Source organism: Dama dama, chromosome 18 (assembly GCF_033118175.1).
Source record: "Dama dama isolate Ldn47 chromosome 18, ASM3311817v1, whole genome shotgun sequence".
Taxonomy (NCBI): Eukaryota; Metazoa; Chordata; class Mammalia; order Artiodactyla; family Cervidae; genus Dama; species Dama dama.
In genome coordinates, this window is record NC_083698.1 from 98515955 (window position 1) to 98535533 (window position 19579).

The window sequence follows — 19579 nt, forward strand, 5'->3', positions numbered from 1 at the left end:
TACTCAATTAGGGTGAGCCCTAATCCAATGACTTGGTGTCCTCATAAAAAGACAAATTTAGACACAAAAACACATAAGAGAAAGCCATGAGACAACAAATAAAGAGATTAGAGTAACGCAGCTATAAACCAAGGAACGCCAAGGAACATGAAGGATTGCCACCAACCACCAGGAGCTAGGAAGAGGCAAGAAGGATCTTCCCCTGGCATCTACAGACAGCGCATAGCCCTGCTGACACCTTGACTTTGGAATTCTAGCCTCCAGAAACATAAGAATAAATTCTTGCTCCTAAGACACCAAGTTTGTGGTCATCTGTTATGGCAGCATCCCAGCCCCAAGCCAAACAATGTATTTATACTGATAACTAACTTCTAAATAGAAGCAATGGAAGCCAGAAAACAATGGAATAATCTTTGAAGAATTGAGATAAAACACCCAATAAACCTATTTTTCAAGAATGAAGATGAAATAAACACTTTCAGACAAACAAAAAACACATCTGTCACTAGACTCTCACTAAACCAACTTCTAAAAGATGAAGTTAAAAGAAAATGATCCACAAGGAAATGTATGCAATTTTATACAGCACATTTTATATGCCTGGCACTATTCTGAGCATTTTACACATTAATTCTTTTAATTCTCAAAATAATTAATCCTTTAATGTAGAACTATTATTTTTATATACTTGACATAAGGAAAAACTGGGGCACATGAAGACTAAGTAATGTGCCCAAATTCACACTGTGGTAAATGAGTTTGAATGGAACTAGTCAGAATTCAAGTGTTCAAGACTCTCTTACTGTTCAAGAGAATGATAGACTATATTGATTAGCTTAAGTTGTTAAGCTAAAGTTTATTAAGTTAAAGGGTCTGTATTCCAGAGTAACCACTAAAAGAACAGAAAGTCACTATATAACTTTCAAATTAATAGATAAGGGGGGAAAAAATCAAATGAGGAAACATCTAAGAGAAGACCAAAAAGAGAAAAGAAAAACAGAAAAAGCAGGTCAAATAGCAAAAACAGACAGTAGAAATAAATTCAAATGTAATCACAATGTGTAAATAGGCAATCCCAACAAATGAATAAACCACTATAAAAAAAAGACTAAAAGACAAAGATTGTCAAACTGAAAAAATATCCAGTTTTGTGACATTTACAGGAACTATATCTAAAATAGAAACAAAAGAGCTTGAAAGTAAAATAGTGAAGTGTGGCTAAAAGAAAGCAGGCATAGTTATATTAATATCAAATGAAACAAGATGTAAGGCAAAAAAAGCATTACTAGAAATACTAATAAAAAGCATTCATTTTATATTACTATCAGGTTCAATTTACTGGGAAGATAGAATTTTTAACTTCTATATACTTCATAATAGTTTTTAAAATATAAACTAAAAATTGATGGGATTACAAGGAGAAACCAACAAATTCATAGTCAATTGTTAACATACCTTTCTGGCTAACTGATACAAGAAGCAGACAAAGAAATCAATAAAGATACAAAAGATTAGAGCCACACAATTAACACCCTTCATCTGACACCACATACAAAACATTTTGTATACACAGAACTTTTACCAAAATTAACAATGTACTAGCCTCCCTGATAGCTCAGTTAGTAAAGAATCCCCCTGCAGTGCAGAAGACCCGGGTTCGATTCCTGGGTCAGGAAGATCCCCTGGAGAAGGGATAGGCTACCTACTCCAGTATTCTTCGGTTTCCCTTGTGGCTCAGCTGGTAAAGAATCCGCCAGCAATGCAGGAGACCTGGGTTCAATCTCTGAGTTGGAAAGATCCCCTGAGGAAGGGAAAGGCTATTCTGGCCTGGAGAATTCTATGTGGTCACAAAGAGTCAGAAGCGACTGAGCAACTTTCACTTTCACAACAAAATTCAAAGAATCTGTTACTATACAGCCTGATCACAATGCAATTCATTTGAATTTTAATTTAAAAATTAATTTTAAAATATACTTAGAAATAAACCATAGGTCATCTAATCTATGGGGTCAAAAACGGACAAAAGTCTGTTCCTCCAAAAAAGAAAAATATGAGTAATAAATCTCTGCAAGACTGATGAAGAAAAAAGGGAGGGAAGAAAAAAAGATTAAAAGTATAAATGGGAACAAAATTAAAGATGGCATAGACACTAACAGGGATATTACAAGTAACTTTATGACAGTAAGTTTAAAATAAACAAAATGACCAAACTCCTAGAAAAAATATCAACTAACCAACTGACTCAAGGAAAAACTGAAAACCTGACTGATCCTATAATAATTATAAGAAATTGGGTTATAATAGTTTAAAATCTTCCCAAGAATTAAACATCAAGACTAGAAACTTTTAGATGCATAATCATTCAGGAAAAAATAACTCTAATTTCACATGACCTTTTGAGAATAGAAAAAATACCCATCCCAATCTCATTTTTATGAGGCCAGTAATTTCATGAGATAAAAACCAGGCATCATTATACCATACATCTGTAACATAAAATATTGTACATCAACTGTACTTCAATTTTAAAAAACAGGCAAAGACAACATGAAACAATTATAGACCAATCTTATTCAAACATAAATTCAAAAATCTTAAACCAAATAGTGGCAATCCAAATTCACCATTGGGTGTGTGTGTGTGTGTGTACATGTGTGTCTACATATGCACAGGCATGACTTAGGCCTGGGAGTGAAATGGACTTAACATTAGAAAATTAATGTAAATCACTGCATTAACAAGCAAAACAGAACAAAACATAGGCTCTTAATGCAGAAATAGCACTCAATAAAATTTAATTTCCATACACAATTAAAGAAAAACTCCTGGCCTATTAGGCATAAATCAGAATTGATTAGCAATGCTAAAGGTTGCAAACATTCACATATGCTTAAGGGAAAACATTTTTAAATTACTCCTTTTAAAATTAGGAAAAAAAGTTATTATCACTTCTGTTCAGCATGGTATAGGATATAATAAGGTATAATAAGGCAATCAAAAGAAATAAAATTTTTAAGAATTAAAAAGGAAAAGCTTAAGAGTGCTATTCACAGATATTAATTTCTAAACATGTATCAACTATATCAAGAATTATATAGATAATTCAAATAAATTATCAGTAGTTAAGATATTTCAGTAAAGTTGCAGGAGATAAGGTAGAAAAGTCAACTGCCTTTCTACACATCAGCAGGGAGAAAATAAAAAAACTTAGCTAGGGATGCAAGGCACAGTATGATTAACTATAGTTTATGATGCTGTATAGCAATATTGGCATGTTGCTAACAGAATGAATCCTAAAAAATTCTTATCACAAGGAAAAAAAAGGTATTAAAGAACATTTAACTGAGTTGCTATATTATGATGTCAGTTCTCCCCAAACTGGTAATAGACAATGCAATTTCAAGTTAAAAAAATCACAACAGAAATTTCTGTGAAAACCAACAGGCAGATTTTTTAATTTCTGAAGAGGAGAAAAAGACCAAGAGGCAAGACAATCTGAAGGAAAACAAGGTGGGAAACTGCCTTACCACATGCCTAAACTTACTGTAAGGCTCTTCTACAGTGTGAGACAGTGTGATACAGACAAGAGACACACAGACCAATGAAGCAGAAGGGGCCAGAAAAAGAAGGGGCGTGCATTTGCTAACTCAATGCCTGACACAGACAGCATTGAAAGCAGGTGCAAAAGAGATGGCCTACTTACAAAAGCAGTACTTGGCATCTAAGTCTGAAATTAACCTATAAAATGTATTAGCATTTTGTCAAATCTGAGTCAGTTTGGGTGGGTTTAAAAATCGACTGACTTCTGGAAATGAACAATGTAAGACAGCTGAACAACATGAATGTATTTAATGTCACTGAACCTTACACTTAAAAATGGTTAAGATGGTAGGTAAATTTTTTATCTGTTTCATTACAATTTTTTCTTTTGCTGAGTAGAGTTTAACATTTGGCAGGAGGTGGTGTTCTTTTGTCCATAAGATACAGGGTTGAATTACAAATGTATTTTTTAAAAAATCACCTGAAATACTTCTCTCTCTCTCCCTCTCTCTCTCTCTCTCTCTCTCTCTCTCTATATATATATATATATATATATATATGTCCCAAATATATTTTGGCTCACTTTTCTCAGTTTGGTTATTTTGGTGTTTTTTTTCACATGGACTGTTTTTAAAGTCTTTATTAAATTTGTTACAATATTGCTTCTGTTTTACATTTTGGTTTTCTGGCCACAAGGCATGTGGGATCTTAGTTCCCTGACCAGATTGAACTTATACTTCTTGCACTGGAAGGTGAAGTTCTAACCTTTGGACTGCCAGGGAAGTCCCTGCCTCATTGAGATTTACTTTTTGAATTTTTTATGTTTTTAATCTTAACCTTTAATTTATTTTTTAATGCTTTATTTGTTTTAAAATTTTTCATTTTGGAGTGTCATTGGTTAACGATGTCATCTTAGTTTCAGGTGCAGAGCAATGTGATTCAGTTATACATACATATATATATATATACACACACACACACTTATCTATTGTTTGTCAAATTCTTCTCCCATTTAGATTATTGCAGAATACTGAGCAGAGTTCCCTCTGCTCTACAGTAGGTCCTTGTTATCTATTTGAAATATAGCAGTGTGTACATGGCAATCCCAAACTCTAAATTTTTAATTGAATATATTTTTTAAAGTGGTCTTTGGAAATTCATCTGCATAAGAATGAAACTGGACACATACTCCATCACAGGCAAGGAGAGGTTAATGCAGTCCTTAAAATGTTAAGAATTTTTAAAGAAAATTCAGGACAATTTTTTGATGGCCTCAGGATAAGGAAGAATTTCTTATGACACAAAAAGTAGAAACCCTCCAAAAAAAAGGAAAAGAAAAAAACAGTATAAAACCACAAAGAGGAGGATGGAAAAATACTTTTCTTCATTAACAGATACCATAAGCTGACAGGAGGAGTTCATTTATTTTCAACATATACTTAATACCCAGACACTTGAAGAATTCCAAAACTAAGGAAAAGCACAACCTTTCCCCTCAACAAAACAGGCCAACTACAAACACAGACATTTCACAGCAGATAAAGCACAAGTGGGCACTGAACATGAGAGGAGACACCTTTCCTCACAAGGACTCAAGGATATGCAAACAGAGACCTCATTTTACACTGAAGACTAGAAAAGCGCAGATATCAGACTGCACCAAATTGAGAGCCACGTTGTTACAGACCGCTAATGGGGGTTGGAAGCAGTACAGTCACTGTGGAAAACAACCTGGCACCCCCCAACAGAGCTGAGGAGGGACCAGCCTGGTTCCCAGCAGGCTGACTCCCAACACCTATCCCACAGAAGCTGGAGTACATGTGAAGACATAAACACATGGGAACAGTCCAGAGCAGCTCCCTTCAGACCAGGTTCAAGGACAGGCAAGACTATCTGTGCTGGCAGACGTCGGAACAGCAGTGGTTTGTGGCGTGGACACTGACTGGAAGAGGGCTGGAAGGGGGGCTTCTGGGTGATGAAAATGGTCTACAGCTGGATCAGGGCACTGGCTGCACAAGTTATGCCTTCCTCAAAATTCACTGACCTATATGCTTAGTATCTGTGCATATCACCAAGTATCCATTTTAACTTAAAAAGCCTCAGAAAAGGAGAGGAAGAGAAGGGGAGACTTAGATAAGGGCTGGCTACATGAGCCACTTAATCTTCCAAAAAGGGGATAATTTGTTTCACATACTTTACCAGCATCAAATTGCACATAACTGCACCCTAAGCACAAATTTATTTTACCCACTCAAAAAACGGGCTCAAATTCTCTTCTTGGCAACATATGTTCCAAGGAGTCCAAGATACGGTAAGCATTTGAAAATAAAGTTACTCAACACTTCCCGATTTACTCTAAGTGAAAATTCTAGGACATACATAGAAAAATAAAAAAGACTGAATGATAAACAGTAGTTCAGCTGCATGACTTTACAGGCAAAGGCTAAAATTTCACAAATGACTACTTGCTTTTCTGGACTAATCAATGAGGATATATTTACATGATCAATCCTAGCATCAAATAATTCAGAACTTACTTGGTACCCCTCCCTCACTCCTCTCCCCATAGCTCCTCCTTGAAAAAAGAGGAAGATGAGGGAACAGAGGTATCAACCACCAGCATGACTATCAGCCCTCAATTTCGAGCCCAGAGCCTCTGCTTGTACACCAGGTAGCCTACTTACTCCACATATGTGTGTGTGTCTGTGTCTGAAGCCCATCAAAACTAAACCCCACTGTGTCTGAACTTCTTATACTGCACACAAAAGCCCAGGCACAAACAGACACAGGTGACATATTTCATACCCGTCTCTTGCAGGATTGCTATATGCCTCTTCAATAAGCTCCATTTTGTGCAAATCCTTCCACTTGCCTCCATCTAAGACTTGCCATCGATATGGCAAGTGGAAATGAACTCTACTGCACTTATCTGAAATAAAAATATAAAGAAGTAAGCACATTGGCAGCACATAGCATGGTCCAGCCCTGTGGTTCCCAATGGGTGTGGTGCTGCCTGCTGACCTGGCAACATTTTAGAAATCTGTGAGGGAACCTTTTTTAATGAAATCATACCTGAGCATTTAGATACTGAATTTTATTATACACACTTCCCTTTTATGTCTCCCTTTTAACAGGACATTAAACACATCAAACTTATTTTTTTAAACTGTGTGTTGGTAGGTTACATTATGCATGAATTACATCTCATGAGAGTAAAGCAGCTGATCATGAGATGGTCAAAGCTTCCATCCCTGCAGGGGGCAGTCTGTCCATGCATTATTGCCATATACGTGATATCTGGATGGGGAGCGACCACACCAGAAATGGAGGCAGGTTCATCTCTACTAGGACCATCCCAACCCAAACAGGTCCTACCACAGGTGGGTCAGCAGTGCGGTTCCAGTCTGCCTTGATCTTTGTGGCTACCAACATGCTTGCCCCTTCTCAACACACCCCACTCCTGGAATGTATTATACACTTGGCCTAGGTCTGTGGTTGCCAGCCAACTGCTCCCACCGCCTTCCCTGTGCTCCCTGGGTCTGTCCTCCTAGTACGTCCTGCCTGCTGTGCCTTGGCCAATGCCAGCAGCTCACCTGGAATGCTGCTCACACCCCACCCCCCTACCTGCAGAGGTTCTGGTACATCCTGATGGAGGAATGTTGTGAGAGGAAAGGGAGACAGCAAAGAAGTGCAGTGGCAATCTCCACACTCTGATACCTGCGGGATCTATAGTATTAGGCAGAAAGATACACAGGTGTGGAATGCCTCTATTTGGGTGAAAAAATAGAAAAGACAGGATTAGATATATTCTCACTAAATACACATGTGGGAATGGGAGAGGGAAGACTAGGTGGCTGGGCAAAAAGGTATGAGGAAAGATTTGCTTTGAATTTTGAAATGAAAATATAGTCCAAAAAAATCAAACATCTGTATTATTTGAAAAAAGGTACAAAATAGTGTGCATAGTGACCTTGTGCAAAAAGAGACTAGGTATACACTTCTGCTTGAATAAAATCTTTACGGAAGGATATTCAAGGAACTAGTAATAAGGACTGTTTCTGGAGGGAATCTTGGTGCTGGGAAAAAGGGGTGTGAGGAAGACATTTTTTACTGTCTTTTGTACATTCTTAATTCATCTTCCAAAGTAATAACAATGAAGTCTGGCTAATTTGATAGACAAAGATGTGAATAAAGAATATTGAAAACTATTACAAATCAATAATGAGATCAAACAACGCAATAAAAAATGGGCAAAACAGTCACAAAAGACCATACACTGTATGATTCCATTTATATGAACTATCCAGGCAAACCCATAGAGACATAATGTAAAGATGTAGTTACCAGGAGCCTGGGGGAGGGGAGAAGGGGCAGTGACTGCAAATGGGTTTCTTTGTGGGTGATGAAAATGTTTTAATATTGACTGTGATGATGGTTGTACAAATCTGACTATGTTAAAAACCATTAAATAAATTGTATACTATGTGAAATATACTTAATATCTTAACAAAGCTGTTATCTGCCTGCAAAATAGGCAAAAGATTTAAACAGATACTTCACAGAAGATATGCAAACAGCCAAAAGGCATATGAAAATAAATGTTAAACATCATTACTTATCAGGGAAATACAAATGAAGGTCACAATGAATATTAGTACTCATTTACTAGGATGGCTAAAATTTACAGGACTGACAATACCAAGTGATGACAATGATGCAGAGCAACCAAAACTCTACTACACTGCTGGTGGGAAAGCGAAATGGATCCACTTTGGAAGACAGTTTGGCAGTAACTTGTAATGTTAAATACATGTTTATCATATGATCAGATATTTCACTTTTAAGTCTTTACCCAAGAGATGAAGACATATACCCATATGAAAACTTGTACATGAAAACTGACATAGAGGTTTCATTCATAAAAGACCCAAACTGGAAATAACCCAAATGTTCATTAATGTATATATGTATAAACAAATTGTAGTTAATCAATGCAACAGAATACATGATTACATTTATTTAAAATTCTGGAAAAGGCAAATCTAGTCTCCATCAACAAAAAGCAGATCAGGGATTGCCTTGGGTTAGGAAACTGGGTGGTGAGGACCAACTGAATGGGGGCATAAGAGCAATTTTTGGAATGAGAGAACTGTTTCACATCCAGATTATAGTGATAGTTATATGGGCAAATATATTCACCAAAACTCAAAGGGTGCATTTTATTTTGTATTAGTTCTATCTAATAATGCTGATTTTTTAAAACATATATACACATACACACACACACACGTGTATGTGTGTGTGTGTGTATCTCACACATTGCCTGACCTAGTATTCCATTTCCAGGAATCTATCCATGGTAATATACATGTATACTCAGATGTTCAAGGAAAAATCAATCTAATCAAATACTACACAGTTGTTTTTAAAATCCAGGTAGATATACACATATGTACTAACATAGAAAAAACCACCAAGACACACCATTAGGTAAAAGAAGTAGGTTAAATTATGCATACCACATGTTCCTATCTGTTGAAAAATATGTAAAACAAATATGACCGGAGTCCCAGGTTTACCTTTGGAAGGCTGAAGGAAGACTTCAGTCTTTACTCTGTACCATTTCACTCATTTACAAAGTGAAAGTATTCGTGAATTGCACGGGTAGCTTTTTAAAGACTGAAAACAAAACAGGAAGTTTGGGTGTTTGGTTTTTTTCAAGAAGAGTCACCAAATTTGAGAAGGAATCATTCTTTAGTCAAAGCCCAGGATAGCAGCAAGAACAAAGATTTAGTAAAAGTACAGTCACAGACACACACACATAGACACAAAACATTTGCTACATCTGATAAAAAAGAGAGTATTGAGAGAAACTCCGAACTTAAAACAAATTCTCATCCCCCAAGAGTGCACACAGGGGTCTCCTCCTGAGAAGAGGGTGTTCCTAGGTTCTGAGGCATCTCTGAGACTACGATCTCCTAGAAGGGAACTAGACTGGGCATCCGAGTGTTTCTGTGGGTTTGTGACCTCACACTAAGCTAACCAAGGGGCAACACCTGACATTCGTTTGTTGCATGAAACAAACAGTCCCCCAAACTCATCTTACAGTTTGATTTTTAGAAACTCAAGTATTCAATAATTGTTACCACTCTCAACTCCCCCAAAAAATTACTGAAGTGCCACCAGCTTGCAGTTAAGAATGCCTGAACCTCTCTAGATGGGGGAGAGGACCTTGAGGGGTGACGTCACAGCAGAGCTCTGGGAACCAGGAGCAGCTGTCCCGCCTGCAAGTGGACGAAGGGGTTTCCCCTGACTCACCTTGAAAGCTACAGCTCTTCCAGATATGGAACAAGCAGATCTGATCACTCTCCTCTTGGGTGGCAGTGTTTAGGGACACAGGACCTGTGTCTCTTCTTTCTACAAAGAAAGACCACAAAGATGTGTCACCAGTGCTTCTGATATGGGGCTGGAGTAGTTCAAGGTACAAAGAAGAGAGAACAGAATTCATTCATTCCTCTGCATGAGGCAAAAGTGGGCAAGGCAACCTCACAAAATCTTATAATGTTCTAGATGAAAGCCCCCTCAGACATACAGGTGGACCCTCTCTGCCTTTTAGGGAGGAATCCAGGAGCTCAAGGCCATATGACTGAGGCCAAATCCAGGATATCATGGTTGGGGGTGAGCTTTTTCTCAGCTCTGGCTGTGCACCCAATTTACTAGGAGACCTGTTTATAAACAGAAGTACCCAGCTCTCCCTCAGACTGACTCAATCAGAAGCTTTCAACAGTGGAACCTGGGACACTTTAATGGGGAGGGGTGGGGAACCACTAACCAACACATTTTCCTTCTGTATCTACGGCTGTGATTACCCCAGAGAGCAAGTGAAGGCTGCATTTTATAAACTAGATTTGATTCCAAAAGCAAATGAACTATGAGAATTGGGTTCCAATACCAAGAAAAAATAATTAATGGAAAGCCTACAATTCAAAAATGAAACCTAATTTAGGTTAATTATAACAATTTCCCAGGTGGCATAATGGTAAAGAATCCACCTGCCATTGCAAGGAGACACCAGTTTGATCCCTGGGATGGGAAATCCCCTGGGGTAGGAAATGGCAACTCACTCCAATATCCTTGCCTATAAAATTCCATGGACACAGGAGCCCAGCAGGCTCTAGTCCATGGGGTCACAAAAAGTCAGACACAACTGAACAACTGAGAATGCACACACACAGACAGATTTTAATGTAACAGGAAGATGCACATGCTTTCAAAGACTACCTTTACTAGAAGTGCTTCAATGAGCCATTACCTAATAATTACATTTGGGCATGCCTCAACTGCCACCATGTAAGCCTATAAAACTCATAAGCAAACGCTCCCTATTTAGCATCACCTATCATTTTGTTATTCATCTTCCCTTTTTGTTTTCCAGGCCCCTCAGACATCCACCGGAGAAGGCAATGGCACCCCACTCCAGTACTCTTGCCTGGAAAATCCCTGGTAGGCTGCAGTCCATGGAGTCGAAAAGAGTTGGACACGACTGAGCGACTTCACTTTCACTTTTCACTTTCATGCACTGGAGAAGGAAATGGCAACCCACTCCAGTGGGAGAATTCCAGGAACGGAGGAGCCTGGTGGGTTGCCATCTACGGGGTAGCACAGAGTTGGACAAGACTAAAGCGACTTAGCCAGCAAATCTGGAAAACTCAGCAGTGGCCACAGGACTGGAAAAGGTCCGTTTTCATTCCAATCCCAAAGAAAGGCAATTCCAAAGAATGCTCAAACTACCGCACAATTGCACTCATCTTACATGCTAGTAAAGTAATGCTCAAAATTCTCCAAGCCAGGCTTCAACAATACGTGAACCGTGAACTTCCAGATGTTCAAGCTGGTTTTAGAAAAGGCAGAGGAACCAGAGATCAAATTGCCAACATCTGCTGGATCATCAGAAAAGCAAGAGAGTTCCAGAAAAACATCTATTTCTGCTTTATTGACTATGCCAAAGCCTTTGACTGTGTAGATCACAATAAACTGTGGAAAATTCTGAAAGAGATGGGAATACCAAACCACCTGACCTGCCTCTTGAGAAACCTGTATGCAGGTCAGGAAACAACAGTTAGAACTGGATATGAAACAACAGACTGGTTCCAAACAGGAAAAGGAGTACGTCAAGGCTGTATGTTGTCACCCTGCTTATTTAACTCACATGCAGAGTACATCATGAGAAATGCTGGGCTGGAAGAAGCACAAGCTGGAATCAAGACTGCCGGGAGAAAGAGCAATAACCTCAGATTTGCAGATGACACCACCCTTATGGCAGAAAGTGAAGAGGAACTAAAAAGCCTCTTGATGAAAGTGAAAGCGGAGAGTGAAAAAGTTGACTTAAAGCTCAACATTCAGAAAACTAAGATCATGGCATCTGGTCCCATCACTTCATGGGAAATAGATGGGGAAACAGGGGAAACAGTGTCAGACGTTATTTTTTGGGGCTCCAAAATCACTGCAGATAGTGACTGCAGCCATGAAATTAAAAGACGATTACTCCTTGGAAGGAAAGTTATGACCAACCTAGATAGCATATTAAAAAGCAGAGACATTACTTTGTCAACAAAGGTCCGTCTAGTCAAGGCTATGGTTTTTCCAGTGGTCAAGTATGGATGTGAGAGTTGGATTGTGAAGAAAGCTGAGTGCTGAAAAATTGATGCTTTTGAACTGTGGTGTTGGAGAAGACTCTTGAGAGTCCCTTGGACTGCAAGGAGATCCAACCAGTCCATCCTAAAGGAGATCAGTCCTGGGTGTTCATTGGAAGGACTGATGCTGAAGCTGAAACTCCAATACTTTGGCCATTTCATGTGAAGAGTTGACTCACTGGAAAAGACCCTGATGCTGGGAGGGATTGGGGGCAGGAGGAGAAGGGGACGACAGAGGATGAGATGGCTTGATGGCATCACCGACTCGATGGACATGAGTTTGAGTAAACTCCGGGAGTTGGTGATGGATAGGGAGGCCTGGTGTGCTGCAATTCGTGGGGTCACAAAGAGTCGGACACAACTGAGTGACTGAACTGAACTGAAAGCGACTTAGCAGCAGCAGCAGCAGACATCCACAGGCTGGACCTTAAAGCTCACACCTGTGGCGCTTCAGAGGTTGCCTCCCACTCCCTCCAGGGGCAGGTATCCTTCCCTGCCTTTCTAACAAGGCCATAATCCAACTGACACTCTTAACAATCTATTAAAGCAAAATTGTTTGCTTCTAGGCTTCCTACTGTTAGAAGAAACTAGCCAAAAGTAATTGAAGAAAATGTAAAGGAAACATACAGTGAGGACACCTTTCAAATATAAATCTCAGGTAAGTTTAGAGTGGTAAGTTAGTTTGCTGCTCATCCTGGCATTAATAATTTAGGAAGTGGTCTATTAAAAACCCTAGATTAGAGACAAGTGCTCCGGCCTGGTGTACTGGGAAGACCCAGAGGAATCGGGTGGAGAGGGAGGTGGGAGGGGGGATCGGGATTGGGAATACATGTAAATCCATGGCTGATTCATATCAATGTATGACAAAACCCACTGGAAAAAAAAAATAATAATAATAATAAAAATTAAAAAAAAAAAAAAAAAAAAACCCTAGATTATCAGTACAGCTAACAAGTTGGGGGAGCCGTGTCTCAGAAACACCAAAGTAGAACCAAGGCCCAGGACACTGGCCAGTACACGGCAAGGACTCAAATTTGTTGAATGAGAAAATGGATTATCAGGATGGCCAGCCAGCAGCAGATAATGTGAAATTCACAGGACACCAAGGCATCTTAGCCTCCCTGGTATTGAACCATGGTATTCACTTCCCACACTGTAACAGGTACTCAAGAAATGCTTACTGGGACTTCCCTGGTGGTCCAGTGGTTAAGAATCCACCTTGCAATGCAGGGGACAGGAGTTTGATCTCTGGTCAGGGAACTAATAGTCCATGTGCAACAGAGCAACTATGCCCATGCAAGGCAATTAGAGAGTCTGTGCTCTGTGACAAAAGATCCTGTGTGATGCAATGAAGATCCCATGTGCCACAACTAAGACCCGACAGAGTCTAGTCACAAGCTTTATATAAAAAAAGAAACACTTACTAAAGAAACAATCTCTGCTCAAAATTCCCCCATATGCCTGTCGCTAAGCATGAAATTCCTGAAAAAATAAAAAGTATCCTGGCAGGTTCATCATTCAACAAAAGTCAGTGCCAACTGTGGCCCAGCAGGTACCACTTAGAGATGAGCACTGAACAAAGTAAATTTGCAATGATGAAAAGAAATTCCGTTCATGTCAAAAGAGAGCCAAAATTTTAAAAAATAGATAAAATGTGCCTCATGCACTCATTAAAAAAAAAAATTTAATAGAACATAACAGAACATAATGCAAAGGATGACCCCAGAATTGTAGAGCATGGCATTCTTAACTGTGGGGTCCTTCACAGGAAAACAAGCTCTTCAGGGTGGAATAGGGAAGACTGGATAGGGAGAAGCAGCATCGCTCATCTCCATGCAGATCTCAGGCCCAGAAGGAATTCACCCACTGTCCACACCAACCCAAATTTGTTTAGAATGTCTTGTTTGTTCACAGCTCTGATTTCAATTCATCTTCACAGCCCCCACTGGCTGGAAAGGGGTAGCCAACTCCCTTTTTCTCGGAGCAGCACAGACTTGCCCAAAGTCACACATTCCATTTGGCAGCCAGCTGGAATCCAGGAGCCCCAACCCAGAGCCTTACCGGAAGTCCCCTGTGACTTCGAGGGTGGAGGTGGCACCCGGATGGAAGCAGAGCTCTTACTCTTGATGTCATGAGCATTTCTGTAAATGGAAGGCAGCTTGCTCACCAGCTCCGGCCTCATGCCCAACTTCTCCAGTTTTTCCAGGTTCTCAGAATTAGAGAAGTCATGGGATCTCTTACAGCCAGTGCCAAACTTGCATTCACCCTGCGAAAAATACTGGCAGACATGGAGCTTGATACAGTGCTTTTTAAAGGAACAAGAGCCGTATGGTCCATCTCCTTTGTTGTAATGAAGGCAGATCTGTTAACGAAGAAGGAAAAAATACAGCAGCTTAGAAAGGCCTCACATGACACTACCTCCTTACTGAGCAGTCTCTGGTTAATTGATGCTCCTCCAGAGACCTAGCCAAGGCTGTGACCCCCTCGTGACATGGGTCACAAGCTCTGAGAACATCCCTCACTCTAGATGGACAACTGCTAGCACATGCCCTTGGTAAATGGGAACGAGGAGGACAGCAGACTGCCCAGAGCAAGCTTCTCTGGTTGGAAAAAAACAAAACAAAACCTCCAGCTGATCAGAGTTGCTCCCTTCATGAGACATTTTAATGTAACTCACACAGGAGCATCCTAACAATCCCTGCATTCTACCGACTGCACCCCCCCACACCGATTCACCAACTCCCTCTAATCCAGGACCCAGCTTCTCCCAACTTTTTTTTTCTCCAATTCAAGGTCAAAGAGACTCTGAGGGTTTCAAGAAGGCCAAACACCGCCCTTTCAAAATGAGACTCAGTGAAGTTAACAGGCTTGCTCTAAGTCACACAGCTATCTAGTACACCTGGCACAGGCAGTGTCTCCTGAACTGGGTTGTTGGTAAGGTGGGGCTTGAATTTCAATCAGCTGTTCCTTCTCCTCTACATTCCACATTCCTGGAGCTAGGAACCAAGCCAGAGACCACCATGGGCCCACCCACTCAACTCACAGGCATTATATCAAACAGAGGGCTGCAGAGCCCAGACCTAGATCATCAGGGACCACCTTCTGGGGATGGAAGCCCCAGGGAGAAGATCAGCAACAGCTGAGCCCCAACCTTGATCCTGTCACTTACAAGCTGCCCGACCTTGCGCAGGCCACTCACCAGCTCTGAGATTCCGTTTCTTAACCCCCTAAATGGGACTAATGCTACCTACAAAGCTGGGCTATTGTGAGAATTAAATGAAAAATATACAAGTGACTAGAACCAGTGGGTGCTCAGTTCATGGGGGGGGCCCATCAACGGTCACCTGATGATGAAGGGACTAGCCTGAGAGCAGCAGTCCTGAAGGAAAGCCGCAGTGGATCCGAGCTTATAGCCACAGCCCGTGTGCTAGCACTGTGTCCTGAACCACCTCACACAGCCCAGGAGACAGACTGCACATTCCAGATGGATTACCTGCTGATTCACTACTCACACCACTAACAAGGTGATTGCTCCAAAAAGTTAATGCCTACCCTCCCAATACAACCTCGATCCAACTTCCTCCTGTGACACAGGAGGCTGTGCAAATAAGCCTCCACCCACCTAGTTCTCTCTCTCCCTCCCACCCTAAATCCAGGTCATGCTGACATACACATTGTGCCCTGACCAGGCAGGCTCTCTGCCTCCCTCTTCCCAGATCTTCATCCTCCACTCATTCTCCAGCACCCAGAGCAACCACTATCTGCTCCAGGACTCCTTCCCTGGTGCCCAAACTGTGCCCCTGAGACCAGAGCACCAACTCCAACTAAAGCACTGACAATCCCACTAAAGCACTGACAACCAACAGCACCTTGCTATCAACCGCCAACTCGTCCCACCCAGTAGCTGTGCCCTGCCTGGAAGAGCAGAAGGGGTTTCTCATCTCCTTAATTCCAGTGCCTCACCTGTAGTGGATACCCAATAAAGGTTAACTGAATTAAATTGATACTAACTTTCAAAAGGCAAAGAAAAACAGTTAATACCTATTATGTGCCAGTCATTTGCTCTATAGCATCTTTCTCAAATAAGTGATTTCAACTGAATAATAATTCATTAAAATATAAATGTTTTGTTGTTAAATGTCATTAAAATATATCCATCTCATCGCTGTCACCTCATCCAAGAAGCAGGGCCAGAACAGCCCGCAGAACCCATGCTGGCCAGAGAATGACCACTCAGATCTGCCGCAAAGCACAGCCAACACTCGGCCTGGCTGCTGCCCTCCGCACACAGAGGTCCCGCCCTCAGAGGCAGGCCGTTCTGGGGAGACACAGATGTCGCCAACAGGGACTTCAGCTGAGAACTTTGTGCAGGCTGGGCAGAAGCTCTTGGGGAACTGTGCGCAGTCGGGGTTCTTTCCGACCCAGTCTCCTTTCCTTCCCCTCTCCTGCCACAGATTTCAGGGCACCATCATCACATGGAGGCTCCCCCACCTTCCTCTGCTCCCCTGAAATAAATCTCTCCCACTTCCAATCCCGTCTTGGTGTCCACTTCTCTTAGGACTCGAACTCGTCCACGACCACTGCAGGGAGCTTCAAAACAAGTGGTCTCTGTCTGAAGTGCAGTATGAGAATTCACAATGACCCAAGTTAGAAAACTTCCCCACAGACCTCCAAAGCCCAGTGGTACCTGCATTTTTTTCTAAGTCCAGCTAGACAGGGAGGGGCTGGCTGGAATCCCAAACCCCCCCTAAGCTCTGTGTAACCACTGACTGCAATCATTGGCCAAACAAGCTCCCCCAACCTCACAGAAGCCCTGTAAAGGAAGTACCAGCCCAACTGACATAGAAGGAAAGGAGGCTTCAAGAAGTGGCAAGGTTGGTGCAAGATCACGAGTCTAAAATTCAGCAGAGCCGGGAATCCAGTCCAAGGCTTCCGACAGACAGACCTCAGTGATCACTGTGGGGCCCCTGGAGTCTCTTCTGCCATAGTGTTTCCCTGTCTTCCAACCTCCTGGCCTCTTCCTCATCACTTACCCTCAGGCCCACCCCTCCTGGCACTCACCTCTGGCAAGAGCAAGGGGTCGTTCTGAAACAGGAGCATGCAGAGCTCACCATAGTTGAGGTGGTCCACGCCATGTGTTTTCAGCACGCTCACGTTGTGATTGGACATCAAGTTGTGACCGTTCCTACATTCCTTCCTGCAAAGGAACAGGGCTAGGGTCACAGCTGAAATGTCTCCCCCCAAACTCTTGTGCTGAAGTCTTAACCCCCAGTACTTCAGAAGTAGTTGGAGTCTTTAAAAAAAGTGATTAAGTTAAAAAAAAATGAAGTCACTGCAGGGGGTGGGGGGCACGAGGGGCAGGCTAATCCAATCTGGCTGGTGTCTTTATTAAAACAGGCGGGGGGATTAGGACACAGAGGGAAGACAATGTGAAGAAACAAGGAGAAAATGGCATCTACAAGCCAAGGAGAGATGCCTCAGAATATGTTGACACCTTGACAGTTCTAGCCTCCAGAACTGTGAAAAAATAAGTTTCTTAAGCTACCCTGTCTGTGGAACCTTATTAACGGCAGCCTGAGCAAACTGAAACGACTGGTAAAATCAATCCTTAAGATAATTTTTCAGGAACAGTTCCTGACATTGTTTAGAAGCATCAGAGAAAACCTGCATGTCCATGAAAAATCATAGTGCTCATTTGCAAAGGAAGAGATGGTGCTTTGTGAGTTCTAGGCCCAGAGAAGCACCTCTCAGCAGGTATTTAGTGAGACTTACAGGGCCATTCCCCGAAAGGTCAGTGTGCCAGTCACTGAGCACTTACTGGCATTTAACATTGGCTGAATAAATGAGTGTGGATGGCTTATGACTACAAGTGTGTATACATACACAGACACACACAAACACACCACTGAGGCCCAGCCCTTTTTTCTGCTCCCTTCTTCCATTCTTTTGATCAACAATTGCTTCTTGAAAACTGTGAGCCAAGAACTGGCACTATGCCCCCAAAGATCCAAAGATAAGCCTTCAAATGATCACCTGGGTCAACAGAACCCAGCAGAGTCAGGTAAATCACATCTGCTTGACTCAGACACTGCCATACCTATGATAAGCATCTCAAAAGAAAACTGAACCACTGACCTACTCCCCAAACCCATACTTCCCCTGGGCTCCCCCAACACAATAAAGAGCAACTTCCCTCTTCCACTGCATAGGCCAAAAACCATGGAGTCATCCAACCCCCCTCCTCTCTAGTGGATACACAAGACATTGAGATGACTCTAAAAGGTGGGAAGCACAAGGTCAGCTGTACTCAGGATCCATCATCACACAGAGCGGCACCTGAGCCTGAGAGGAGTGGAGAAGCAATCAGGGAGGGTGCCTGAATGGTATAAAGTCTGAGCCTGATACTAAGGGTTGAGGAGCCAGGCACGGAGAGCAGGAAAGACCATTCTAGGCAGAAAAGTGAAAGTGTTAGTTGCTCAGTAGTGTCTGACTCTTTGTGATCCCATGGACTGCAGCCTGCCAGTCTCTTCTGTCTATGGAATTCTCTAGGCAAGAATACTGGAGTGGGTAGCCATTCCTTTTCTCCAGGGTATCTTCCTGACCCAGGGATCGAACCCAGGTCTCCTGCACTGCAGGCGGATTCTTTAAGATCTGAGGCACCAGGGAAGTCCCATTCTAGGCAGAGGGGCTTCATAATTACAATGATCATCATGATGATGATGGCTATTAAAAGGGCATTTACCACAAACCAGGGTTTGCCTAAATGTTTTGTGAATTAACTCATAGTGTCCTCAACAAGCCTGTAAGATTGGTAATACCATCCCATTTTGGAGATAAGAGAACTGAGGCTCAGATAAAAACTAATTCGTCCAAGATCACTCAGCTGGCAAGGAGCAGAGCCAAGGCAGACTTGTCTTGGGGCTGGGTTCTTGACCACTTGCTCACTGTCCCCTAAGCAAAGGATGGAATCAGGGACCTGGGACCCTGTCCAGAGGTCACCAACAAAAGCAGCAGTGATGATCTATGTCTGCGACAGCTGATCCTGCAGTTGAGGAGGACAGATAGCTTCGCAGGGAAAGCACAGAACATACAGCTGACCACACCCACTCTCCCTTATGTAATCCGGAAACAGTCAAAGAAGGAAGGTTCAAGGGACTGTCCTGTGTAAACCACAAAGAAGACAGAAAAAAAAAAAGAGAGAACTCAGGATCATCCAGGCCAATAAATACTAGATTTCCAAGACAAAATCTGACCCCAATTTTGGGAATTAGCCTATCTAAAGATAGCAGGTCTGCTATCTTTATTTTAACCAACTATAGACATTAACAAGACCCACTAGTGATCTC

At 41.7% G+C, this 19579-nt stretch overlaps 1 protein-coding gene across 5 annotated transcripts in view; it reads right to left on the bottom strand.

Annotated features, from left to right (window-relative positions):
• PARP12 (poly(ADP-ribose) polymerase family member 12) overlaps window positions 1-19579 on the bottom strand; it is a 41629-nt gene that overhangs the window by 19649 nt on the left and 2401 nt on the right. For all 5 annotated transcript variants that reach the window (XM_061165910.1, XM_061165912.1, XM_061165911.1 and 2 more), the window contains exons 2-5: window positions 17295-17430; window positions 14295-14595; window positions 9859-9957; window positions 6346-6469 (exon numbers count right to left, since the gene is read on the bottom strand). In XM_061165910.1, the coding sequence (XP_061021893.1) occupies window positions 6346-6469; window positions 9859-9957; window positions 14295-14595; window positions 17295-17430 (660 nt within the window). The remainder of the gene's footprint in view (window positions 1-6345; window positions 6470-9858; window positions 9958-14294; window positions 14596-17294; window positions 17431-19579) is intronic.